Source organism: Anas acuta, chromosome 9 (assembly GCF_963932015.1).
Source record: "Anas acuta chromosome 9, bAnaAcu1.1, whole genome shotgun sequence".
In the NCBI taxonomy this organism is placed as follows: domain Eukaryota; kingdom Metazoa; phylum Chordata; class Aves; order Anseriformes; family Anatidae; genus Anas; species Anas acuta.
The window spans coordinates 9774299-9801085 of NC_088987.1; the positions used below are offsets into that span (position 1 = coordinate 9774299).

Sequence of the window (26787 nt, forward strand, 5' to 3'; positions counted from 1 at the left end):
ATTCCCAAGATGTAACACAAGAGGACAAGAGAGGAACTTCTGAAATACCGCCTCCAAATGTGGTCACTGCAGCACACGCCGCTCTAGCCTGGTACGGAGCCAACGGCTACCTTCTTTTCTGGAGCAGAAGATAACCAAAATTCTGAGACAAAACATCTCTCCCCCAACAAGCAGTGCCCCACTGAAATTGTTGGCTCTTGGTCCAAACTCCTAGCGAGCACAGAAATATGAACTGACAAACGGATCATCACCGAACACCACGCAGCTCTCCCGGGGGACGTATGAAGACAAGGAGCTTTCAGACCAGACAAATTAAGCACGGGGGAGGACCACGGTAGCTCATCCAACCACTTGATACACGCGCTGGGAAGGACACGATGTTGAGAAATTCAAGCCTGATAAATTTCCCACCACCGAGCCAGGAAGCGGAGGGCTGGAGGAAGAAAATACCGCATGCCACTCAAGAAGGTATTGCATAAAGTATAACCACACGTCTAGAATACTTCAGCGTTCCCTTGCATTTCTCAGTGGCACCACCCATTACGGGCTCAGAAGAACACAATACATCCCTAGAGACACTTACCTCCAGAGTTTTTCCTCCCACTGGCACTTGACCCACAAAAACTGACTCACTGGGTACAGGGCAGCTCCCAGCTTTCTCAGCTCTTCAAGCAAACGCAGATTTCCCTAGTCAAAACCTGCCACTTTACCAGCCCACAAGGTTTTCCCCCTTTTTCTAGGTTACACATAAGCTGAACTGAGGTTCTTGGTAAGGCAAGCTCTGCCTTTACTGAGAGACAGCATCACACCAACTTTGCACTCGGAAGATCCGTGGCAGGACTGAGCTGCACTAGTTAAGGGAAAATCTCCCCCAGAGCATCCAGGGGCCATCCAGGGTGCTTAAAACACAAGAGGCACAGACCTGTCAGCCTTACAGCCTGGTATTTTGTGCAAGACACAGGTTTACCAGCAAAAAAGGCAGCTCAGTTCTCAGTGGAGTACAGACTAATGGGATGGGAATAGCAAACCATAAAAATGATCAGCACGCACATCTCAATCCTAACAAGCCAATGTGTACAGAGTCTATAAAGGCTCTTCAGAGAGCATCAGTTATACCATACAGCTGATTTACATTTTTCAAGGAAATAATTGAAGCTGTTCAGCTTGCTCCAAAGGCCCAATGGGAAGGAGAAAACCCTCAAGATACCTATGTGGCAGCTTTGCAGCAGCATGAGACTAAACAAATGGAAAAACCTAAAATAGCTTGCGACGGTTTATCATTAATCAGTATGAATTACTTGGCAGAATGCAGTATCTTTCAGTGCAACTTTGTGGCACCTTTCCCAAAGAACTAATACAAACACGAGTGCATAGCGAGAGATTCAGGGAACAGGGGAAAAGGGATGTCATCGCTGATTAAGTTGCTGATGGCAAGAAACAAAAAAAATAACACTGCATAGGGCAGCACCTGTGTGGCTGAAAAACATGACTGGCATGTTCCAGCTACTTCATTTGGCAAGGTTAAATTCACCACAGAAGAATCACAACCATACTACAAAACACTGAAGTCTTCTGAATTGCCTCCTCGCACCATTCTCCAGACACCATTTCTCCAGAAGTTTTATTTCAGCATTTGCCCAGAACGGATAGAATATTCTGAACTCTTCCTCTTATAAAAATCACGCACCTATTCACAAAAGAGTATTACTGTTCAACATATGAGGGTACGAGGATATAAGAGAGGGGCATTATCTTTCTTCAGAGCCAGTGATATAACTCTAAAACTGCAGAAAAAGCTTCCAGTCCAGGCAACCTGTATCAAGACTACAAAGAAACCCTTGTGCTGGCAGATCCTGGCAGAGGATCTAAGTACTCAAACTATTCCACTTTTGCAACTATATGACACGATCTAAAACTAAATATAATTTATATATAGGCATTTGGTGCTCCAAATTTACAGTAATCATCACAGCCTTTCTGAACTCTGATTTGGACTCTTGAATAGATATCAAAGAACTTTCTCTTTGATCCTCAGCATTGGTTTTCAGAGGTTGCACAGATAGCAGCAGACCTCTTTTCTATGTTTACAGGTGTATTCATATGCAATGCTTTAGTTCCCACTTCGGATCACCTTTTGCAGAAGGTAGTTTTGCAGTTACATGTCAATATATAATACATCATTAACACATTGTGTGCACCTTTAAAAAGAACAGAAAAGTTTCAAAGGGTTTCCAAACATCACTCCAATTGCTAGTAGATTTAAACAGAGAAGATAAGTTCCATGAACGACCAGATTGCAGACCCTGCATTTGCAAGCCTAAAAATCATAACTCAGCTTCAGACAGGCAGAGAAGCTAGCTAGAATGAGTAAAAAGCACCAGCCCCAAAATAGTTCAGACTAGTCTCCACCCTGCTGGAATCACCCTCATTATTACTTTTGTCCAAACAATATACAGTAGTCTTTACATTCAAAGAATTCGAAAACGTGTGTCTGGAAAGCAATTTGACAGTTAGGTCATGCTCACTTGTAAAAACCCAAATTACAAGTGCTGACAGTATCTTACACATCCCAGAGCCTACATCTCTAGAAAAGTATGAACTTTCCTTACATAAAGATGTTATAAAACCTACCTGCAAACAAAATAAGATCATTTAGATGTTTGAAAGGACTTTCACTGTAATCATTGAAAGAAAAAAAATACAAAGAGAGCATAGAGAAATTCTGAAACATTAAAATGAAAAAACGATTTTCCCATATTTGAATCGCTCCAGCTATTTTACACATTAAGTCACGCAAAGATAGGTATTGCCACAAAATCTGGGGCTGCATCAAGATGAGCTCTCCATGGACTGAGGACCCACAAAGTAGAGAGAGGTCATCATTACTAAAGCTTTGTGAATACTACTTGTCAAATACATGAACAATTGCAAATACATAGTCAGAGCTATCCAGCACTACGGCATGAAGACAGCTAAATAGCAGATATCAAAAGTTATCTCTAACATCGTGCTTTGAACCAGCCTTGTCATTAAGCTTCATGCATTGATAAAGGACAATCCATGCAAAGAGTGAGGCTTCACCATTTTAGGTGTTGCTTCTTCCAAGTGTTGCAATACAATATTTTATTCTATAGCAGCATAAACCACAATATAGCTCATCTGATTTGTAGGAAGTTCTTTAGTCTTAGGCCCTGATTTTAGTGAAAATAATAAGCTCTTTCCATCAAATCACAAAAATATACTGGACTGACCTTCCATTGCTCCTTGGGCAGCAGTCTCACTACCACGATGTCACCATTCAGGGCTCTGTTGCGAGCAACCACTCCATCAATAAAGATATCACGAGTCCCGTCCTAGTCAAAGAGGAAGAAAAATGCCACAGCAAAACATGAGTTGGTATGAGGTTTAAAATACTATCATCAAAAAAAAGACACCTTGGTGAGACAAACATCCTGCAGTGGTGCACAAAAATGAAATGGATTCACCAGATGCTCTTCAATATGCAATATCTTTCAGCAAATAAGTTCCTTCGTAAGTATGTGCCAGCACAGTAGTTGCACAGTATTTACACAAGACAGAGCCAAGCCCTCAAAATGTATTGTCTGCAAATTCTGTTTAGTTCCTCTACAATTACTCTTGGGAACGGGTAGAGAGTTTTCTGCAGTCGCAGTTCTTCAAGTATTAAGTTCCCAGTTCAAGCACTGCAAAAGCTATCGCACAGAACATGCTTACAAGACAGTCCCTGCAATGTGCCCCGTGCAGAGCTGCCTGCTGCTCTCCTGGGTGAGATGGGAAAGCAAGGGAGGAAGGACAAGCAGTGCAGGACAAGCAAAACAGTCTGTGAAGGTGGCACGGACAGAGGCTGAGGATGTAGTTTACTCTTTAAATGAACTAACACCATATATTCCACATATATTATTTGGTGTAACTAATGTTAGATTCAAAAAAATGACGACTACAGATGCCAAGTGCAAGCCAGAAGATCATTTACTGTAACAGGCATGTTAGGACACCTTCTCACAAAACTCTTTGTTAACATCCTTGCACAAGAGCTTCTACTAATTGTAGACACTGATTACCCATGCCAGACACGTTTGGCATTCTGCTCATCTAGATTTGGATTGGAAGATTTTCTTCATGGGGTGAATAAAGATGAAGTTTTCCAAAGATGCTAACGCAGAGGTTTTAATTTTTAAAGGTTTGCTGATTTTGTCCTTTTTGATTTATTACCTATAGCATTCTTGCTGCTCTCATTCCTATTCCCCCATAATTCAGTATATGAAGAAGTCCGTGCATCTGCTTACAGTACCATGAATGTGTCAAACAATGTGAGCATTTAGTTTCAACGTGAGCAATCACCACAGTTTTTCTACAGAGAAAACTTTTTATCATTTTGAAGTACAAAAAAGAGGATGCGTTTCTTCAGATTAGAACTTCATTGTCCTTCAATGAAAAAACAGCCTCACAGGAATTAAAATCTCCGTCACAACTTCACTGCCTTCTCAGATACACACTCCTGAATCTCTAATGCTCAAGTAAATCCAATCAGACCTACGAGTATATTCAGTCTCCAAGAAAAACTTCTTTTATAACCTGAAAACATGAAGCCTTAATATCACAAATATCTTACTCTGCTTAGATACCAAAACAATAAAACGGCAGAAACCTGCCATGATGTGAAACTAAGGCCGTCCTCCAAGAGACCAAATTACTCTTAGAAAGAAAAGCAGCAGCAGCTCAACAGCTGTGTGAAAGCTGCCTCCCATGACAAGATGCAGAAAAATTGCAAAGCCTCTTGGACCAACATAATTCAAATTGGAAACCGTTCTTTTCAAAAAAGCCAGATTTTTTACACATGGTCTTATTCGTCATTTCTCCCCACCCCCTTCTTTCTGCCCAAGCTCCTTACCTAAATCCACTACATGTATAAAAAGAAAAGTTCAAAGTCACTTTTTAAGGAAAATGCCTTTTTTTTTTTTTGTCTGTACAAGCAGCTGCTCTATACTACAAACACAGGCTGGTATTCATGATGATTTGTTTGTTCTACACTTTTTTCCTGTTTTCTTTCTCCTGTGTCCAAGAAAATGGAAGGCAGAGCCTTTCCTCTACTCTGTATAAAAGTGCCTGATGCGTCACACCACTTAAAGCTTCATCTCCATACTGTGTCAGGAGCCTGATCTTGAATTACAGCCACTCTCGGTTAATACACATATATACGCATACATACACACACCTGTTTTACAGCAGTCAATTTCAGTGCCTACACCAACAGGTGTATTTAGATTTGCCATCAGCTTTGTTTCTTGCCTCAGGGCAAAACCATTCCTGGAGCTCCAGGCGCATGACTCGGATGAACTTCCATACCTCCAAGAACCTTGCATATCCCACTTTTTCCTTTACTGTCTTGAGCTCCACACAGCTGGCACTTCCGATCACTAACAAAGTTAAAATGGAACCACACTACATCAGAACACGACCCCTTGCAAAAATCTCAACCGCCCTCCAGGTACAGTGGAGCAGGGCACTGGTACTACTCGGTGGCCACCTGTGAGTATCAGTGGCAGGTGCCACTGCCTCCATCAGACAAGAGGAAGACCTGCTACCCTTTCATCTGCTCTAGAAATGTTCCACAAACACAGCCCAGCCACAGACACTCCACCACTCGTGCTTAGAAGTACCGTTCTTTGACTTGACGGTGTCATCATTTCAGACATCACACCATGGCACAAGATAGGAGGCAGAGATTTAAATGCTCATGCCCATTCTCCAGGAGGTTTTTTTTTTAAAGAGAAAGGCTCTGGACCTACGCCCCAACTCTTCACGCAACAATGAGACGGACAGAGCACATTTGCAGCAAGAAATACCCTGGGACTTCTGCTGTTAAAAGGTGAACAGCTGTTGCATTTGAACTCCATGAAGCCGTAGCCAAATGAGAGCTGAAGGGAAAGGGGTACAGTGCCCGAGTCAACAGCAGGAGAGAAAGGGTGATTTTTCACAGCTGTAGCTCTTGCAGCATCTGGCAACGATGGGAAGTCCTGCAGAATACTAAGGCTACAAACCCTCCTGCTACCCTCCCTGGCCACTGCTGTTATATGACCGACACGCTTCCCAAAGCATCCGCTGAAGAGAGGACCATGCCCACACCAGCCAGTCAACTCTATCTGGGTGTGATTCTGCTTGTTACCAGGACAAGGCAGATTCTAGGATCCAGGTCCACAAAGAGAAATCAAGTAGAAAGATAAGTGAGATAACCTCAGCTAACCTTCCTCTGCAGAACAGCGAGCTATCTTACTGCACAAGGCACCAGGGGCAATTAAGGGTAAAGCTTCACATGCAATTAAACTCACAGGAGTAGCTGGATTCCACACTGAACCAAGTATTTTGTAATTTCAGAGAATATATTTAACAGCTTACACTTATCACACCTCTGAGGCCACCCATAAAGAAAGTATCACAGTTCCTTGCTCACTTACACACTCAGTCCTGCTTTACTGATGTACTAGAGAGCTGCTCCGTACCTCCTCTAGGTCACGTTAATCTACTTCATGCACCCCTGACCTTTCTCCACCTCTGTAACACCAGTCTTCTCTAACACAGGGGGCTCCAAAACATTATCTCCAATGAATAAAGTGAACTGACACTGCCACAAATTTCAAGGCTTTGAGTACAAGCTCCAGCACAATAGTGCTGTCAGTAGCAGGGGCAACAACAGGGTCAGTGTTTCGCTGCCTTGGTGCAGGCCCTGCCTTCTCTCCTCCACACCAACAAAGCATTTTAATATGAAATTCTCTCTCTCATTGATAGTAACACTTTGACCAAGTCAGTTCCAGATAAAAGGCTTTTTGACTGTGCCAGCTGTGATGTCACCTTCCTTACTGGAAGTCCTTGAAATTGTGAGAGCCCCTCTTTTCTGTCAAAAATAAAAAATAAAAATAAAAAAGAAAGAAGAGAGAAGAGGCACAAACCAGTCCCATGTGACAGAAGTACATCCTAAGCCAACCAATATACAGTTAGTGCAAAAGTGGGCACATGAAAGAGAATCACGCATATTATTTCTGGAATGACTTTTCAAATTAGCTCATGCAGCAGATCGAAAATGGAGAGCATATTTGTTTAGGGAAGATTAACTTAAATCAGTGGAAAGACTATAAAACTTCTGTAGCCATAAAGCGAGGGTTTACAATTACGCTATGTGGTGGTCCTCAAATCTGAGTTCAGCTGGTGTCTGTGGGACCCGGTGGTATCCCCAGTTTCGGCATAAGTAAGTAGTTCTTTGAGGTATGAAAAAGCAAAATTTGTTTGGGAATATCTGATTTAAAAGAAAATCCAGATCATGTTCATTTATTCCAACACATTCACCTCCGAGTGACCTTTCATACACAGCATAACTCCTGTATTAATGCACCTTTACTTATGAACTTTAAAGCATTATAAAATTACACTTACTGGAGATGGAATGAAGGCTTCATGGTACTTCTTAGGATTTATTCTCAAGGGTCCCTTAAAAAAAAAAAAGAGAGAAGGAGAAAGATTATGCCTGAATCTTATTAATTTTATATAAGATCAGTTAAATTAGAGAGCTGTGGGTAATACATCTACTGAGAAACACGAGAGATACATCTAAATTTCCATTATACATTTCAAGTCTTGACAACTTAGCATCCAAGCAATTTCTAGCCAAAAGGCAGTTTCATGATAGGCTTAAGCTGATCTACTACAGTCTGTCATGGAAGAGATGTTGAATCATTAGCTGTTGCTGCTACTGGATGAACTCAGGATCCAAGCCCTCCTGCTCCCTTCACATATTTTCTGCCAAGCATCCACCAACTTCATTTAAAATCAGACAACCGAAACCATTTGTTTTGCACTGCTTTGGAAAAGGAGAGCGTTGAGCGTTGGCTTTGCTTTTTTTTGGAGAACAGGAGGTAAAGGGAAAAGCTGACCTGCTGAGGTTGCATGGCAGCAGGTGCGAGCCTTCTGAGGCTCTGGCTGTTTAGGCAGTTCCTGCAGACAGACACTAGCAATAACTCCACGATAAAGAACATTTTCATAGATGAATCAAAATAATTTTCTAAAACCAAGCATTTCAGGTCTAGAGCATTAAATTCTGCTTAAAGGCTTTCAAAGTCAGTCTATCTTAAACACATTTGAAACTCTCATCTGTCCATTTTGTCTTTGTTACCTTCCAGCTCAAAGTTCAAGTCACCTGCAACAAATTCGTATCATCCCTTCAAAGTAAACCAAGCAGTTCCTTGCAGTCAGGCCCACCCAAGAGAAAGGGAGAGCCAAACAAGAAGTCAAAAGCTACACAAGTGTGATTCCCATCCCAAGAGGGTCCTGGGAGCTGAGATTCAGGTGGCTGCAGTTAAAACTGATGGTATTTAATTCTTATGGAAATACAGCTTTGTTAACTAGATAGCTGCCTTAATGCAGGTGTTTGCTTTGTGATGAAAAGTTAAAATTTTCTCCATCTGTGTATTTGAAATAACACCAGCCAATTTGTTATATGAGCAGATTCCATCCATTTGTGCTTCTGAGTTAAGCAATCACAGGAACCTCTCCCAGGAATTATTATTTTTTTTTTTTTATTCTGGGAAACAGACAACAGGAAAATAAAACTGATTACATGTGAAAGTTTTGCTGCCTTGAAAAGGAATTTGCAGATTTAGGAAGATTTTCATTGTTTTTATTTACTTAAGTTTGGTTTTAAGTTTGGTTAAATTGTTTTTATTTGCTTAAGTTTTAATGCTGTATATTCTATATTCTTGAGGCATTATTTGAGTACTTTGCTGTGATGTTTTAATTTTTGCCTTATGTAACTAATACTGATGAGCACACTAGCCACATGGCAAGCACAACCCAGTACAAGAAAAAAACAAAACAAAAACAACCCATTAGGAGCAACCATGGGGATACTTTATGCCTCATGATACTTTACAAAAATCTCCCCATAGTCTTTTCCCCTATTATTTCCCACAATCAGCTATCAAAACCAACACACTCTTAGTAACAGAAGCTGCTACGGAGAGAAAGGAGAAAATGAACACGGGTGGTTGCTCTGCTTGACAGTGAGTCAAATAATTCCCATAGCCAGTATCTACCCAACAGCACAAAGCAGACGAGGGGATATCTTGTGTTACTCTGGAGAACCCAGCTGAATAGTTTGGGACAGCTGTCAATCAGCCAGGTGCAAATGCCCACTATGCCCGTGAAAAATCACATTTTGTGCCCGTGGCCCAGAAGGCACCAAAGGAGCTACATGAACACGGACGCCCAGCTCAGGCAAACACACACAAAAATGTGTTACCGTGCTTACAGCATAGTGGGTTTCTCTGTATTTTATATGCACCACTGCCTAATTATGATCAGCATTAGAATTCTTACGTCATGTAGCATTAAAATACTTCAGCTCTTTCCTTTAAGCAAGGAACTCCCAAAATTTATCTTAGAAAGCAGATGGGCCCTATTATCTGTGCCTATGAAAATCCTATTTACAATGTTGTACATTTCACGCTGTGATATCATATCTGGAACCAGTCACTCTCCCCATCTGTAACGAACAACTGTTCTCATATGTGTATTCGGGGGTGAGGATCTGGCTGCAGAGTCTCATGATGTCACACTAATGTTATATTATTTTACAATAGCTCACGAATAATAGCTGCTATATTTATCAGTGTTTTTATGTCAGTAGGGCCTTTGTTTTGAAAAGGAAGAAAAAGGTTTGGAGGAAGGTTTCTAAAACACTTTCTGATGATTCCAGTCAGCTTCACAAAGAGTTGCCAAAAAAAAGTTTCTAACCTCAACTTTCTCCAGCAAGATACAAAAAGGTCATGATTTCTCAAGTTCCTCTGCTAGAACCAGGACAGGCAATACTCAGACTAAGCTTCAAGCATCTCAAACCAAGCAGATTGTAAGAGGTATTGTAACACACATGCTTCAAATGTTTTTTGTCTGTCAAACAAAAAAAAAAGTCAGGGTTCAAGTACCTGCCTGCTACCAAGGCCAACGTGGAAAAAATAACCCACAAAAATCAGGGAAACCCCAGCATCCGTACGCGCAAAGGAACAGCTCTCCAAGAAAAAAAACATCCTCTTGATGGCAACACAGCCCAAGAGCCTCTGCATGGTGCGTACTCACTCCGCCTGACCCCAGCAGCCCGGCAGGGAGGGTCTGGGAGACACTGGAGGCGTGGAGCAGACATGAGGTTCTGGCTGGCGCATCGCAAGATGATCACGGTCCTTTGGGTCAACGTTCCTTAATGCACAACCTGACTTCATCTGTTGTGCACGGCCAACACCATCCGCTTACGTAACTACGCAGAAGTTATTCAATCTTGTTTGCCTTCAGAGCAGCCTCTGTGATTGCAATTAGCCTGATACGCTTGGTGTTTGCTCACTGCAGACAGCTTTATGGGCAGGGAAGTCCAGGCGCTCCTAAGCACCTGTGCTCAGATCCCCTTATCTTGTGGAAGGACACTTCTGCACATGTCCGCTGATTAAATGAATTCAGGAATCCCGCAGGGCACAATTCTCCGTGCAACTTACTGAAAACTGAATTATGTCAGATACGGTACCAGAAGTCATTAAGACTATTACTATTGACAGACGTCGGTGCCCATAAAGATACACTTCTGTTCTTCCTTATTTAGGACTGCTTTATCTTCATGGCACTTGTGTTTCATCTAAGAGATCTCCCATATCTGCCAGTAGTTTGTGCTTTCAGGCACATTTAGCTGCACTGCTCCATTGCCAGGGCACAGCAGCAACCTCAGAGCTCACAGTAGGGCCTCTCCTCTCTAAGACACCTCTGATGTTCTCACACCAGCCAGACCCAGTGTTTCCAGGATGTTCCAGGGGACTCCCTCGCTCAGAGTGGTGCTTCTGACTGGCTAGTACTCAAGTTTGCTCAGGACCATCATATTCAGGCCAGTAAGTTTCTTTTCTTCTGCAGGTTCTCGTGGAGCATTTTTGCAGGCTACCATGCCAGATGAATGCCCTGCATTTGGGGATTAATGCAACAGGCATTTATTGACTGTCTCTTCCCACTGTACAGAGCAGCGCTGAATATTTGTCCATTCACTAAAAGTACTTTCAAGATCTCACATATCCCCTTCAGAGTGGCAGTGATGAATGGTCTTGATGAGATGATGAGGATGAATGAGTAAAAAATGAGAGATACTGAGCTGGGATGCCCATGATGTGACACTCAACCCTAAATGATTACATACAAATCGTAGAGCTTCAGCTGTTTCCCTGAGACATGGAACTGGGTGAAAGGAAAACAGCTACAGCCTAAGAAAGTACATATGACTCTTAGAGTCACACAGCACATGACCTGGAGTAGACACCACTCAATTCCAAGAATTGGGGATTCTTTTGCCAGATAACATGCAGTCACAGGTCTCATGGGACTTAGTACCCCACTGGGATTCTTAGGTGCTAGCCATAGTCTGATGTGCCTCATCTGCAGCTGCAGTCGACCTCCCCAGCAGTCTACACACTCTTAATTGCACTTAATGCTGTCAGGCTGCATTACCAAACAGGTACCAAAAGCACTCCTGATGGTAAAGCAAAACCTTTAGTCGTTGCTATATGTCACTGCAGCCATCTCAAATCAAATGAGAGGAAGGCCCAGCTCAAGGCTGCCATTTCTTCCCTTACCATTTGCTTCCCAGTGTGGATGCCCACGAGATTCTTTAAAAAGGCACTGACCTGGGGCCTGGGCAGCCCAGAGGGGCACACTGATAATTAGCAGGGATATGCTGTGTAGTCATTTTTCTGAAAGCTAAGAGTTGATCAGATTGGTCTTCAGGAGGGAATTAGGCTATCTTAAACGTGGAATCCTCAAAACACAACAGAAATCACACCATTATGTTATTATGCAAGAATTACTATACAATTATAATAAGAAACCAAACAAAAAGGTAGGTAATGCCATTTGCAGCTCTGAAAATATCAACCTCACCAGCATTACAACACAAATTAAATGTCAGTGCACCAGTGGGTGTTTGGGTAAATGATGCCTCAGCATGAGTGTCTGTCATGCCCTCGCTGACTTCCACCTGCCTTTTCCCCAGCCAATCTGACCTCACTGGGGTGCCGGGTGTGTCTTGAGCATTACATCATGATGAAGACTATTACAGCTGCTGTTGTAGGAGACTCCTCTTCTCCTGCACCTCAGTGAACCTCGGTCCTGCCTGCTTTTATGCAAAACTCTTGTGGGTAAGCTGGATCACAGAAATGGCAGGTCCAATCCCACATTTTGCTGCCTACTTATGGCTTCAATTGTGCTGCTCCAAATGGAAGCAACAAGTCCAATCTTTGATGGGCACAGAATCTGAAAAATGGGAACTTGCTAGCTGTTCAAGGCAAATAACCAAAAGGAAACAGGCAACTGATTTTCTAATAGTGATGTGCTCTTCTGCTCCATCTACTATCTGTGCCTCACTTCAGTAACCATGCTGTCACCAGAGGTTAGGGCAGCTCTATGACCTTAATGCAGCACATAGAAAATTATGCCCATTTGATATTAATTTAGGCGGCTGTATCATAGTTTATAACCCTTTACCGTAATGCTGTGGTAAGTACAGCCCCACGAGACCTCAGGGACCACAGCATTACCTGCATATCTCCCTTTTTTTGTGGGAGGGAGACTTCTGGGAAGATTTGGTAGAAACAGATTGACAAAAGAAGAGTACATCTGGAAGAAAAGGCATCTGCACCTCACTGTCAAGGACTAATTAATGACTTTGTGAGGAATTTCAGCAAGAAGTATCTTGCTAAGGCTATTCATTTTCACTTACACTGACAAAGATAGAGCCTGCCAGCATCTGCTATGTTTTTGATTGTCTTTGGTAAAAGTAACAGTCTCCACAACAACCACTACTGTGGCTAGCAGCTCATCCCTGCAATTCATCGAGACTGTGGATCCAGAATTTTACTGCAATCTGCAATCAAATCAAAAACTGTACTGCAGCTGGTCGTAAAAAGGTCCACCCCATTTCTAGAACCTCCAGAGAAAGCAGGTACAAGCGGTGTATCAATTCCCTGTCATGCAATTAGCTGGCATTCACTTCCAAAAATTGCCTGTGATTTCCACAGACTTATCACATGAGCATGGTCATTCTATGTTCTAGGCACCTGAATTAGCTCTCCCCTTTTCAGTCCCGCTGAAACATCCTCCTTTGACATGTAGGCTTCAAATATACTCTTCTTCCTCCCTCGGGTGGGTTTATTTCGATTCTTTCTATCGCTTGATGTCGGGGCAGCAGCATAGGATCCTCCTGCAAACAGAAATTCATAAGAGTTATCTTGTCTTTCAAACTTATCTACATATCTTAGCAGCAGCTGTACAAGGGCTCTGTACTCGAGCTTGAACTTTTGCAAAGGGTTTGCCTAGAAATACTGGCACCCGACTTCAGAGCACTGAAAATCCTGGAATGATCATATTTTACAAATAATTAAGCCTTTTACAGCTCATTTTAGAGTTAAGAGCATTCATCCCAGCCCATCTTTTAATAGCGCTTAGCACATGCTTCAAGGCAGCTTATTCCTGAAGCATGTACGCACTCTTTAATACCTCTGGGAGTTCCCAGTTGTCTAGGATTTATTCTGCTGTCTGAATTGCTCATTGTTTCTGTCTGCGATTCAGAGAGTTGTCTCTTCCTATCGAAGTTCTGTGGAGCTCTTGCAGATTCAGAGTTGTTCCTGGTCCTTGCAAACCCTCTCTTTTCTGCACCTGAAATCAAACAAAAGTTTGAAATAACAGAGGACAGAGGGAAGAAGCCCACTGCCAACTCACGGTCCTCGTGAACCTCGTGGTCTGCAGTGCTTCAGTACAAGTCACAATTGTGAGTCATGCTCTTTATCCAAAAGAAACGATGTCTTCATTAGCTCATTTGTAATCTGTTGGCTCTTCGTGCCTCTTAATCCACCACCAACTTTAGCATAAACGAACCTCTGGAAATTACAATATTCAAGTTGGATACAACCCTTCCAAAATCCTGGGAAATTCATTAGAGCGTATAAAATGTGAAATTGTTAAACTGTTTCCAAAGCCCCTGCCTCCACCCCATTAAGCCCCCAAATAGTGAGAAAATATAACTTCCCTGCAACTTGCATTTAAAATTACGTAGTTCAGGGAAAAAGGAGAAAAAAAAAATCACAACAACCCACCCTGTACTAATTAACTTTCGAGCTACCAGAGGCAACAATGCACACGATGACACCGCAAAGAAATGCCAGGGCTCCGAATGCCCAGCCTGCTCAGAACAGGCCACGATCGTATGAAAATATTCTGCAAAGACTCACCCCTTCCTTCCCTGCCATCACCTCAGACCCTTCCCTACAGCCAGGAGAGCAAGCAGCAGCTTCCAAAGCGTATGCCAACGCTGTTCCACGGATCAGCACATTGGAATGCAACCCAGCGCCGTGCAGCTGCCCTCTTGGCCCTCCACCTGGATACTGAACATGTCATCACAGCTTTGCCTTCCAGCCCCTCCTGGCTACGCTCCCTGGGTCCAAGCTTGTACCTGCAAGTCAGAAAACGTGCAATGCCAACTTATTTGCTAAGGGGCTAGCCAAGTTACAAGGCAATTTATTTTAATTTCTTTTTTTTTTTTTAAACGCACAATACCCTTCACAAACTAAACCAGAAATCGCTTAATGGAATTCAGCTGAAGCAGCGGGAAGAAAGGGTAAACAAAACACTACTTCAGCAGAGGGCTTTAAATATACAGCACAATAAGAGAAATCTGCTACTTCACCGGGTCACAGACAAAGCAACTTCCACATACAACAACGGGGAAATCAGCAGGAGGAGGGAGGGATCCTCCTAACTCAAGAGAGACCAAGACAAGAAGCGGGACAGCGTGAGGTGCTGGCTCAGGCCAGCACACCAAAATGATCAAATGCCACAGCAGGAGCTTCGAATGGGATGCTGAAATAAAGAGGGAACCTATGTGTTGAGTAAGGATAAGGATAAGGGCAGCGTAGCCTGGTCTCTGTACATGATCAGCCGCTGCACACTCCCTGCATGTGCTCTCACAGAGGACACGAGGGAGGCCGCAGCTGTGACAGAACAGGAACACAACTGCAAGTTTAGGCTTCAACGGGTGCCCAAGAGGCGATGCTACCTGTGCAGACCCCGTTACACGGAACTAAAACCATTTGATTTGCAAACGCCTGATTTGCAACTGCCCCAAGGGTCAAGGGATTAGGTTCAATAACAGAAATTTAAAATAAAAGCACAGGCTGGAGGGATCTGAGGAGAAGAGCATATGAATTGGCAACACGGCTGGCTCTGGAGAAGCTTTTCAGAGACATTTTGATGAAGGAACCTCACCTAAATACTGCAAAGAGAACAGGAAGCAGGATCTTAGGCAAACTATGAAAAAAGCAAGGCCCTAGACCCACCGAGGTCATGCAGCATGCCCCAGTGGAGGTCCTTAAAAATAGGTGAGGCAGATGTCTGTCAGAGCCCATCTGAAAGAGCGTTTTTTTCCTTGAGGTAGGAGGCTACACGAGCCCTCAAGGTCCTCTCCAGCCCTTGTTTCTATGACAGCGAGTCGCCAAAAATACTATTACGAATTAGAGAACTTGGGGTAAAGAGAAGGCTAAATCTTAGCAGGTAATTACGGAGGAGCTGGAGGAAAAAACAAGAGAATTAAAATGCAGGAAAAACAGTATCTGGTAAGCTTGCAAGTGAGCTGAGAGCCAGAGGTGGCCTGCCGAGCAGAGCTGCCCCAGCACTTGCCAGGGCTGTCACTTCCCAAAATCCTGGGCCACTGCTGCCACACGCGATGCACCACAGCAAGACGTGGAGCAGCTCCTCTCCGTGCCAAGGGGACACACCAGAGGCACTCGCACACTTCCAACGCTCAGCCTTTGGTTTGCTCTTCATCAGTCTTCTTCATTCACTCAGGCTTGGACACGAATCCAGAGAAAAAATGTGCTCCAACGACCAAGTTGTGCTTCAACGGAGCTGGCTTGCAAGCCGGCTCACACGCAGCCACTTTGGATAAATATCTGACCGCGTTGGCCTCGACATTTAGAGCTAAACAAAACCAGCCCTGTTACAAAGCCACAGACAACTGTCACAATTAGCACTCAACTGGAACGCCTCTGATTCCCCACCAGTGTCACTGCTCGTGTTTCTCCTTTTAAAGGGGAAAGGAAACCACAGGTTGCCATCTGTTTCAACCCGACTCAGTATTTCCCTCTTTCATACACCTGTCCCTTCACTCTGCAACTTAGAAATATTTCTCACCATGAGCTTTCCTGCTGCCCAGCATTAATATTCTGATGGACAAACAGACATCATCCTACAATGCAAAACGTAACTTGACAAAACTCTACAGACAGTGTGGGGTACACTGAGAATATCCTTCCCGAAATTACTGCAGGGATGGAATTGGTGCAACTCTATTCCAGCAGCAGGTGTGGCAGGATGCCTGCTTTTTCTGCCTTGTTACAGTTGTGTGATTTGTAAGATGAAGTTTAGGATAAGGAGATGTCACATGAAGCAGTAGTGCATTCTAGACATTAAATATTCGATGGCTTAAAAAATAAGGAAACAAATACCATACAATATTTTTTTAAACTTCAGTAGAAGTGAGACTGAAGTGGAGAGGCTGGGAGCTGGGGGTGGTTGATAGATCCCAACTGGGGTGGTGAAGCACCAAAATGTGCACGCACAGAACCACTCAAAGCTGGAATGCAGAGCATGAGTGCACGCAAGGCTAACCCAAAACACGAATGCCCCCACAGCACAGCAAATACAAGGTGGTTGGGTACGAGCTTCTGGCTGCACGGATGGCACGGAGCTGCTCTGGGGCTGCAGTCCCCAGGACTTCTAGAGGCGTGATGCTGCCAGCAGGAATTACCAGGAGTTACAATTTGAGGGAAGGGGACTGACTGTTCCCTACCTCAAGTCCTCTTGGGGGGAGATTTTAGCTGTGACAGCCTAGATACCGGGCACGGAGGCTCCCTACAAAGGGTGGCAGAGGAGCACCTAAGGAGGAGGCAGCAGGTCTACACGCACAGCAAGGAAATGCCAAAATCTAGCCCAGAGGGAGCACTCTGGGAAACAAACAGCTCCCACCTTCATGGCAGGAGAGGCACAAGAAGTGAGTGGCTTGAAGACTGGCCCACAACCAGTGACTCCCCTTTTACTCTGATGCAGGCACCACAAGAGGAGCAGAAGGGATGGAGCCGGAGGCTGGCTCCAGCTGGGACCCGGAGCCCAAGCCCCACTCATCACACCTCCACTTCAGCGCAGCGACATTGTGCAACAGAGCTTTTTGATCTTTCAGCCTATCTATTCATCTCATCTTGGGGAAAAAACTGCACACGGCAGCTTCCCAGAATGATCTGATCAGCCTTACAGGAAAAGAGGCGGTTAGATGGTTCAGTTTAGCTTATTTCGACATAATTCCGGCAAAATCGCTCTATAGCTTAGGTTTAGGAAATTACTGCATTTAATTTCACATCTATTAGTCAGTTGATCAACTAGATGGTCAACTAAATCAACTGATATGTTCAACTAAACGTGAACTTAGCAAGGCCAGGGAGTCTTTAATTATTATACAAAAATTTGCATATTACTTCCTATAAGAAACAACCAAGATCCTAAATGCAATTTGCCAAAACTAAAACGTTTCCAATTGCCCACTAACACGTGGCAAGCTGTTTGACTACTGCCAACAGAGATGGAAAGTGTTTCTTACTGAATTTTCATTAGCACATGCATGACTCCTCGGATGCAGCTCAGCCAGGATCCAGCATCAACTGGTTTTACCTGAAAACCCAAGGTAAATCCCAACATACAGTCACCTCTGTATGGCAATCCCATTCCTGTCGAAGGGCATCTACTTTCACTCGCCATTTTTACCTCCTGTTGCACGTCCAGCTGTCACCAGCCCAGCTCTCCTGGCAAGGACAGGAGCACCTCATAGTGCCGAAACGTTGGTGTTAGCTGGAAACTGCCCCATGCGTTCAGGGGTCCCACCCCACCGACAGCCACCTTGATGTGTTCCTTCTTTTTAAGAAAAAAGACGTGGTGTTGAAGGGAACTATATCCCCCATTATTATGAACTTTTTCAGCATTAAATACTTCTGCCTACTACTTACGTTATCACCCAGGACTGGGCATCAACGCTCCTGCTGGCTCTGCCATCGCTAAGGGGATTTTCCATTGCTCCCCGGTGTTAGATCATGATCTGCATGTGCAAAGGAATCTTTCAAATACCATCGCTTATCCAGTCAGTATGAGCATGAAAAGAAGCAGAAGCGTAGCTCAGAACTGATAACATGCAATAGAACAATCTGTTATCAGTTAATGAGATGCTCTCAACACATGGTTACTAAATATTTGTCCGTGTTCCTCCAATGGTTCGCTTCAGAGCTGACACGTTGGGATGACTTAAGCCAATTTCCTTCAAACCTTCCAAGAGGTTCCCTGACATTTAATTCTTCAAGAGAGCCCAGCTATGCAGTTACTAAGCCACTGGAAGGATACACCCATGAGCCAGAAGGCACGGCACGGAGGCTACCCGTGGTGACCCGGCATTGCCCACCCCAAAACTCAGGGATTAACCCACTAAAGGCAAGGAGAACTACTCCAACGCCAGCCCCTGCCTAGCCCTGTGCTCCTGTCTCAGCCCAGTTAAGCTAAACAAAGCATGTTCCTTCCCATCCCCAGTAGGGACCCCAGGAATAGAGTCCAGCCGCGCCACAACCCCAAGCACCAGCTCACAAACTGTCAAGTGCAAGCTGGCCCCTGGGCTGCTGGCAGAGCTTGCAAACCAAGTTTTAGAAGCCAAATTCTGTCTTTTAGCAAACGAATGCTTTCTGCTACCCGCCAAGAAGTCCTGCCTGCGACTTTACTTCACTATGGAAGCTGATGGGTATCCAGGCACATTAACAATCCCAGAATGAAAGTTCAGCCTACAGAAACCCTGCTTGGTTTTGAAGACATCTAGCGACCCAAAAATCTCAGATCCCAGTGCTGATGCAGCTGTACCAGGCAACTACTCATTTCTTTCTCCAAAATCAAACAAATTCTACCAGCAAAAGCATATTTTGTCAGTACAAAGTGCCTTAACATCGGGGAGGTTTTGCTAGGATCCCCACATCTTCCCCTTTCCTAGGTGTAAACAGGCAACGTAAAAGCTATTTGATATATTCTGCTGCTCAACGGGGCCTCCGAAAGAGCTCCCTCTCAACATTCAAAAGCTGGAACACATTTGTTAAATTGTTTTTAGCTTGTAATGCACCAGCAACATCCAGTACGTGCCATTTCATAGAATTGACTAACTCATACCCCAGGCAATTCAATGACCACTACAACATCCAGGAGCAGATGACCTCACACAGGCAAAAACAACAAACACCAGCAGAGAGATCTCAAACGCAAGCTATGACAATAAAAACACTGGTCGCAGACAGGTCACAAGCAACCAGCTATTTATGTTTTCAAAAACATTTTGTGGATTTAAGAGATTAAATGTCCCGCGAATGGTAACAGCCAAGTACTTTTTTGTTCTGTTTCGTTTTAAAAGGAAAAACACAAAGACAGCTGTCGGTGTAGCTGTTCAGAGAAAGACTTCTGTACCAGGAAGAAAAAGGATACTCCTTGGACGGTGTCTCGAGCAAAATGCCATGCGAGTGGCCCAGCAACACAAACAGGACCAAAATCCACCCACCACGCTCCCCGTGAGCTCAGCTCCTCTCCAGCCCGTGCTCGGGATCGGAGGGAGCTCAGCTCCCCCAAAGCCTCGAACCACAGCCACCTCGATGCGTTTACAGCAACAGGTTAAATAAAGCCGATGGTTCAAGGTTCAAGATGAAAGACAAAGCAATAGGGAGAAAGGAGGATGTCATGGGAAAGAATTCATTCGAGATTTAGGAGTGGAAAGGCTTGGAGATACGGTATCAGTTCGGTGAGGTTCCATTGCAGCAAAGACCTTCTGGAGATAAGCCTGCTAGGCAGTATGTCAAATGTTCAATCTGTGGGCTAAGAGAAAGGCTGAGAGCACGTTCTCCTCACCACAAGCAAATAAAGATCTCTGATGAAGCAAACCCAAATAATCCCGAACTGATGGTTCTGCAATACTCCCGTGCTGCACCGCAATCCAACAAAATCCAGGACTGCGCCACAGAGCTGAAGGGAGATCCTACAACACGACCACGGGTCCTCCTGAAGTAGTGAGGATGTAGGAGATTTGATGTTATCTTAATTTAAAAGTAGGTAAATTTCCAGGAAAGGGGGTATCGTGGCAGAAGAGGACGGTGACACGGCAGCACTATAGGGATTTGGGCAGATGGCGGATTGCATAATTAAGTTTAAAGTTGATTAAACAGTCATTCAAAGAAGAGAAACAATGCAGCCCTACATTTACATGCGTGGGCTCGGCCAAAATGCAAATCATATGCAAATGTCCTGAACCGAGGGGATGATGTATTGAAATTCGGCTGCCAGGCCTCGCTCCCATGCCCACCAGTTTGCACTAATTGACCCATTACGACGGGCCACTGGGGCCCAGCCATGGCGTAAATTCGAGCTTCCCAGAGTCTAGACAAATCAAAACAAAGCGAGAAGACAGCCCGTGCTCAACCTCTGAAACATGATTTCAGAAGCGATTCAAAGCAAACCAGTTCCTGCAGCAGCAGCCCAACTGGTCACCAGTAAGAGCAGCCCTGGCCATGCTGGCCAACAGCTCACCCACCAGCACGACCGTGCTAATGTGCCGGGATGTGGTCCAACCATCGGCCATCTGCACACCCGGGAACAAAGCTGGAGCATGCTCTCGCCCTGCCTCCCTGGAAAGGGTGATTCTCCCAATATTTTCGGCAGGAAGTCTGCCAAAATCTGCACAGAAGGGTGGAAGGAAAAAGCACAAAAGGAATCCTGGCCCCGTGGGGTCAAAGTGTCCTGCACCCCAGCCGGTGACCAACAGGATGGAGAACCACAGGCTGTTTGGTTTGAGCTTCTGGAGGTGACCGTACCACACGCCACCGAGGATGAAACATCCCCACTGAGAGATGGAGGTAGCAAAAAACAAAGTGGCACATGCATGGACACAAAGGAGACAGGAGCAGAGACAGCAGCGCATTTCCAGACTCACTCTGCCTGGTGGGAAGCTCACGTTGCCACTGCTGCTTTGCTTTAAGCTGCACGGGCTTAGTCGCAACTATTGTGTTGTACACCCTTAGGTTTCAATATGGACCTAGGGAAAATGAAAAATGGTGTTGCTGACTTTGGCTTTCTGAAAGGGCCCGTGCTCTGAGGGGGAAAAAAAAAAATGAAGTGAAGAAAAATGCAGAATGGATTCTTTCTGCTGCAGAAAACAATGCTGTGGAAACTGCTCCTGCCTGCCAAGATCATGTGCCCGCGACACCATGCTTCCTCTCGCAAAACACTTCCAAGCATCCTCATGCCTGCAAAGACTCTGCCTTCGGTAACTCAGGCAGTAATTGCAGCTTTATCCAATTCCTCAGCGAGGTTTGTGTTGTAGGAATACTACGAGCGCGAGAGCCAAAGAAACCATTCCAGGCTCTGAACTGGGGGTTGGTGACGAAACTCATTTAGTAGCAATAGACTAAAAGTTTATCAAAATAGTTACTGTGCTCCAGCTGCGTGCAGCAGCTCAGCGGCGTTGTCAGGGAGGGGATACAGCTCTTCTGGTTTTCAGGACTCTCTGTGAACCTGCTCCACCCTGCCCGTGACCTCCTCACCACCTTACCCCGCCTGATGACTGCGCTCCTCCAGGCTTCCCCTCCTGCCTCGGGATGTGGGTCAGGGCTGCTTCCACGGCCCCCAATCCTTCCCTTCGCCCAAATCGTCTTCCACAAGACATTTGTCTCTTTGTTTCATCCAGCTACGATGCGAACAGGCTCCTTCAACGCTTCAAGAAAAAAAAAATGCTTCGAAAACATCGCGGAAGTTCTCCCTTTGATTTCCCCGGGCTTCAAGCGAGCTCCTCGAAGATCAGAAGAAGTCAAGAGGCTTTGAAAGGCACCTGTCGGGAGGTGCTAATGCACTAGGAGATGTTAACAGCCGAAAATGAAAGGACTGCTTTCAGCTTCATGCATATCCCGAGGTTACCGTATGTGCTGCAGAATAGAACAACCTGCTGAGGAACCATTCTCCGTGCTGCCCGCTTGATGTATTAGGTACGGAGTTCATGGCCCTTAGTATTATGGAAGAAAAAAACGTTTAGAAAACATACAAATGGAACAAAATGCATTACTGCTGCCAGCTTTTATCTATAGAAAGCTGGACGTAGTCTCCAAGGCATGAGCTGCCCCATACATCTGGGGGTTGCAGCGTTGACATCTTCCTTCAGCACCCTGCAAGTTTTTATTTTTGTCGCCGAAGACATCATTTTACGCGGTGGATCCCAGCATCTTTTCCATCCTGCCCCAGCCAAGTTACAGCTCTCCACAGCCTGGATTTCCCCACAAGAGGGAGTTAGGGACATGCAGCCCACAGCACCTCGCGGAGCAGGGGCTGGAGGTGGGAGGGCGAGGGCTGGCCACCAACATGCTGGCCACGGGAGCCACAAGCGGTGGTCGGAGAGCTGGGCAACAGCGAGAGCCCTGCAGCAAGCAGGGCCTGCAGAGGAATCACAATCAGCTGCTGATGGTGGCTGCAAAGCGCGTGTCCTGCCTCAGGACCCGAGATAAAAATGGTTCGGAGATGGCCTGAAGAGGCCGGAGCTGATCGGGGCATGTGGCTGGCTGACCCCGTGGATAGCAGAGGACAGAGGGCTTTCCGAAATTAAGTCGTGTTTGAACTGCAGCACGCTTTGGGGTGTGGGTGGGGAGCATTTCTTATCGAGGCTTTTAAATGTGCCAGCAAGAGCCCACATCGCACAAGCCTTGGTAAAACCGTTCCAGTGGTCATTTACCCTCCCTGCTAAATTGTGCTTTATTTCAAGCCTGGATTTGTTTAGCCTCAGATGCATTATATCATAATCCGCTCAACTGAGTAGCCTATTATTGAACATCTGTTCCCCATGTAGGCAATTTGCTGAGAGCTCCCTTCCCCCAAGCATCTCTTTGATAAGTAAAGCAGGGTTCCTCACATCAGTCACTCGTGATCCCGGCGTTTTAATCTTCCTCGTGGCCCTCCTCGGAGGATTCATCAATTCATCACCATCCTCCCCGAACAGAGGGCATCACCACAGGACTCAGCGCTCCCGAAGCTGCTGCTGCTGCCGTGCCAAAGACACACGCAGCCCCTACTCCATCTTGCAGTTCCCATGCTCGTACATTACCCTCTTGGCCACATTTCACAGGAGGGGGATGTTCAGCTGATGAATCCATCAAAAAGCTCCAAACTTTTTTTTTTTCCAAGCTGTTGCTTCCCACACTGGGCTCCTCACACCGCTCGCATGGCTCTGCGCAGGCCCGGGCCATGGATTTTCTTCTGCCTGCTGCCAGTGACCGCCCCCATTACTCAACGCTCCCAAGAAACTCTCGGCCATGCTGGCGTGGTTTCTTCCTGATCATGGACAGAAGTATGAAACAGCACAGGGCAGAATGCGACCCTGTAGGAACCGGCCACACCTGTTGGTAAACGCGGCTCTAAATTGAGAACTGGTAATTAGTGCAGCCGAGCAGCTCCCAAGCCATTACACCCGGGCTGTGATTCTACCAAGCTCCAGCCCAGAAGAAACTGACACCGAGGGAACTCAACACAACCTTGGCTACAGAAAACGATGACAAAGTTGAATAACGGTTTGAAAACTAATTAAAATTTAAAATCAATTCCTGGAGTAGCCCAATGTGGATTTTTTTCCTGGGACTGACATCACGCGGACAGACCCAGTAGTCTGAGCTACACGATGGACGCCTGATTTCAGAGATTGGAGATAAAGATGGAAAAAACAGTTTTAAAAAATCAAGTCAACAGTAAGAAGCATCTCTGCTGACAAAGACCGGCACGTGAAGGATGCTGCTGCAGGGAGATAAAGGCTTTGCTGCTGGATGCGAGGGCTCCTGCCCCAGAATTTGGTCCCGCTGCAGCTCGGCGCACTCAGGGCTCTGGTGACGGGCACAGACAGTGATTATCAGATGGGATCCCAAACCCACAGACTCTACGCGGCAGGATCTCATCTCCCCAGGAGAGGATGCATCAGATATTAACTCACATACTAGAGCTGATGTTAGCCAAAAATGCTCGTTGCACAAGCTTCAGGAATGCAGCATTTTTCCTATCAAAAGCAGCCCAAATTTATGTCCGCGATGACGTTGCTGAACCATTAGAGAAAGGAGCATCCTATCTCTCCAGTGCTTCTCAGATGGGGCAATACAGTAAATCCAGCTTTCCCTTCCCTCCCATATCCTATTACGATGATTAACATCACCTAAACACTACATTAGACTTGGCAAGATTAGCTGCATTTAAGAGATTTCCACAGCAACCAGCATTCTCCATTTATTGAGCTGATTCTGCGGCCTTTGCTCCATCGCTGGCTCACATTTACGGGTGCCAGATAGGGAGATAGCAGCATTCTTGAGCTCTGAATTTCTCCACGCAAGAACTGGAAGGCTCGCCGCTAAAAAGTAACGCTCTGAAATTTGCCTTGCAAGGTTTCCCATCTATCGTTTTCCCTTCAAAGCTCCTGCAGAGAAACAAAGGCAAACACAAAATGTGCTGCATTGGATGATGGCAAGACAAAAGCCCTGGGATTTTGGCATCTTATTAAGCCCGGTATTTCTTGATCAGCTGTGCCCATCGAGCCTGCAGGAAAGCCATTCCAAGACATTTCCTTCACCTGTGCTGAACCTTGCAAATGTCAGGGTTGCAGCCACAAACACAACAACTCCATCCAACACCAACAATTGTTGTTTTTTTTTTCAAGCTACGACGCTAAACACCAGCCTGCTTGCCAGAGACACTCCTCTGTGGAAGCTGCCCAAGCTGGTTAAATATCACAGACCGGGCAAATAAATGCCAAGCGTCAGACAAACAGTAAATCAGAAGGGGCCACGGGAATCTTGCACGGTCTCAGACAAAGCATGCCGTGACCCAGGAGCTGGCTGTTCCCTCTCGGGGGGCTGCTGACGCTGACAGACGGGCAAGGTGCCTCCCCTACATCAAAGCTTTTTGTGAGGGCAGCTGCAGGAGGCTACCTGGCGGTCGGTGGGGGTCTTCTTCCCAAGGAGGATGGCAGCAGGTACAGCTGGAGACGGTGTATCTGAAAAATCTGAACTCATTTCAGAGCGATCAGCCTTCAAAGGAGCACCAGCGCCCTGTCCCACCCCAGCTTTCAGCACCAACAGCCGCCCCCCTCTCAGCTCTAGCAGCTCCTGACATCCTTTGAAAATGAGCGTGGTCAGGGGATGGCGTTCCCAAAAATCCCCCTGCACCCACCTTCGGAGGGCACTTCTCTTACACAGACACTTGATTTTTGGTGTGTTTTTTTGGGGATTTTTCCAGCAGACCAGCAGACTGTCAGCAGCGTTCCCCCACAAGCAGGCTGAGGAGCACGTGTACTCAGAAAGCGGCCGCAGCCTTCCTGCCCCGACTAAAACAGGGCTTGTTCTAAAGGACTCACCAATAACGTGATGCATCACAGGTATTTCAGACGAAGTTTCACTTAGCAGCCCTACAAATCTCAACCACCGGCATGTGACAGACAGATGCTGCAGAAAGAGTCAGCGCTTCTGTCCTCAAGGAAAAGGGGGGTTTTGAGCTCTTTTATGACAGGAACATCAGGCAGTGGTCTGTCTGAAAAGAGATTTTGATGACTAATGCCGGATTGAAGTGGGAAAACCCTTAGAGCCTTTGATCAAAAAAAAACAGAAAACAACCCAGAGGACTTCATGAAAGACGTTCTGTTAAGGGAACTTTTTGTTAGGGAAATTTTAACACCCAAAGACCCTAAAGGATTGGAGACCGAGGGAAAAAACTAGCAGGGAAATTGCATGAGATGAAAATCTATAAGCATCATAATTTAAAGTGACGCTTTCGACTGATTTTCTGCTTCGTTATGGTTTAAGAAACTTCAGAACAGGCTTCACAGCAATTATGCTCGCAGAGGTTGGAGCTGCGATCTGTGCCTATACGCAGCAAGGCAGACTGCTGAGATCCCCTACAGTGAACCCCAGGTGAGCTCCACCGCTGTGCCACCTTTCAGACAAGGGTGGTTCAAACCCAAAGCTCCTGATGCAAAACTCTTTGGGCAATCCAGATGGTGACAACCTCCACTAAATCTCTGCACAACGCCAAGGAGTTGGGGCAGGGAGATGTGGAAAAGCTCCAAAAGAAGAGCAAAGTTTAGCTCTTGGTACAGAAGCTTAAAAACTACAAAGCCAGTGGGAGCTCAGCAGGACTTTCTGCTGAAAGCCCCAAAAGCAGGAAAGCAGGCAAGGGGCATGCTGTCACACCAGAGACATCTCTTAACCAAGGAAAAATAAATTGGCCATGTAGGAGAGAGGACGGATCCTGAATTTCCCCGAACAGAGAAGAAAGCGAGGCGCAGGGGAGCCCACATGCATTTTAGTGCGTTGCTTCAATCTGCATTTCTTGCTTCACCCCACAAAGTTATTTTGGGATTTTTTACAAAGCCTCTGGTATGCTTTGTTTTCAGGCAGCTCTGAGAAATGCAACATCTTACAGCAATTATAGGAGACCCGTACACAAATACACACACACACACGCCAGTAGGAGCTATGCAGCACATCCTGAGGACACACAACTGCACAAAGCCAGATGATGCTTCTCTAAGCCTGCATCCCAGCTCCACAGCTGGGAAACCACCTCCTGAGCACCAGA

General features: G+C 45.5%; 1 protein-coding gene across 3 annotated transcripts in view; it reads right to left on the reverse strand.

Moving 5' to 3' along the window:
* DIS3L2 (DIS3 like 3'-5' exoribonuclease 2) overlaps positions 1–26787 on the reverse strand; it is a 187567-nt gene that overhangs the window by 153795 nt on the left and 6985 nt on the right. For 2 of the 3 annotated variants that reach the window (XM_068691642.1, XM_068691645.1), the window contains 4 exons: positions 13582–13740; positions 13143–13285; positions 7447–7500; positions 3252–3353 (listed from right to left, as the gene is read on the reverse strand). In XM_068691642.1, the coding sequence (XP_068547743.1) occupies positions 3252–3353; positions 7447–7500; positions 13143–13285; positions 13582–13740 (458 nt within the window). Of the gene's footprint in view, positions 1–3251; positions 3354–7446; positions 7501–13142; positions 13286–13581; positions 13741–14312; positions 14534–26787 lie in introns of all 3 variants that reach the window. The other variant, XM_068691643.1, reaches the window with a different exon arrangement.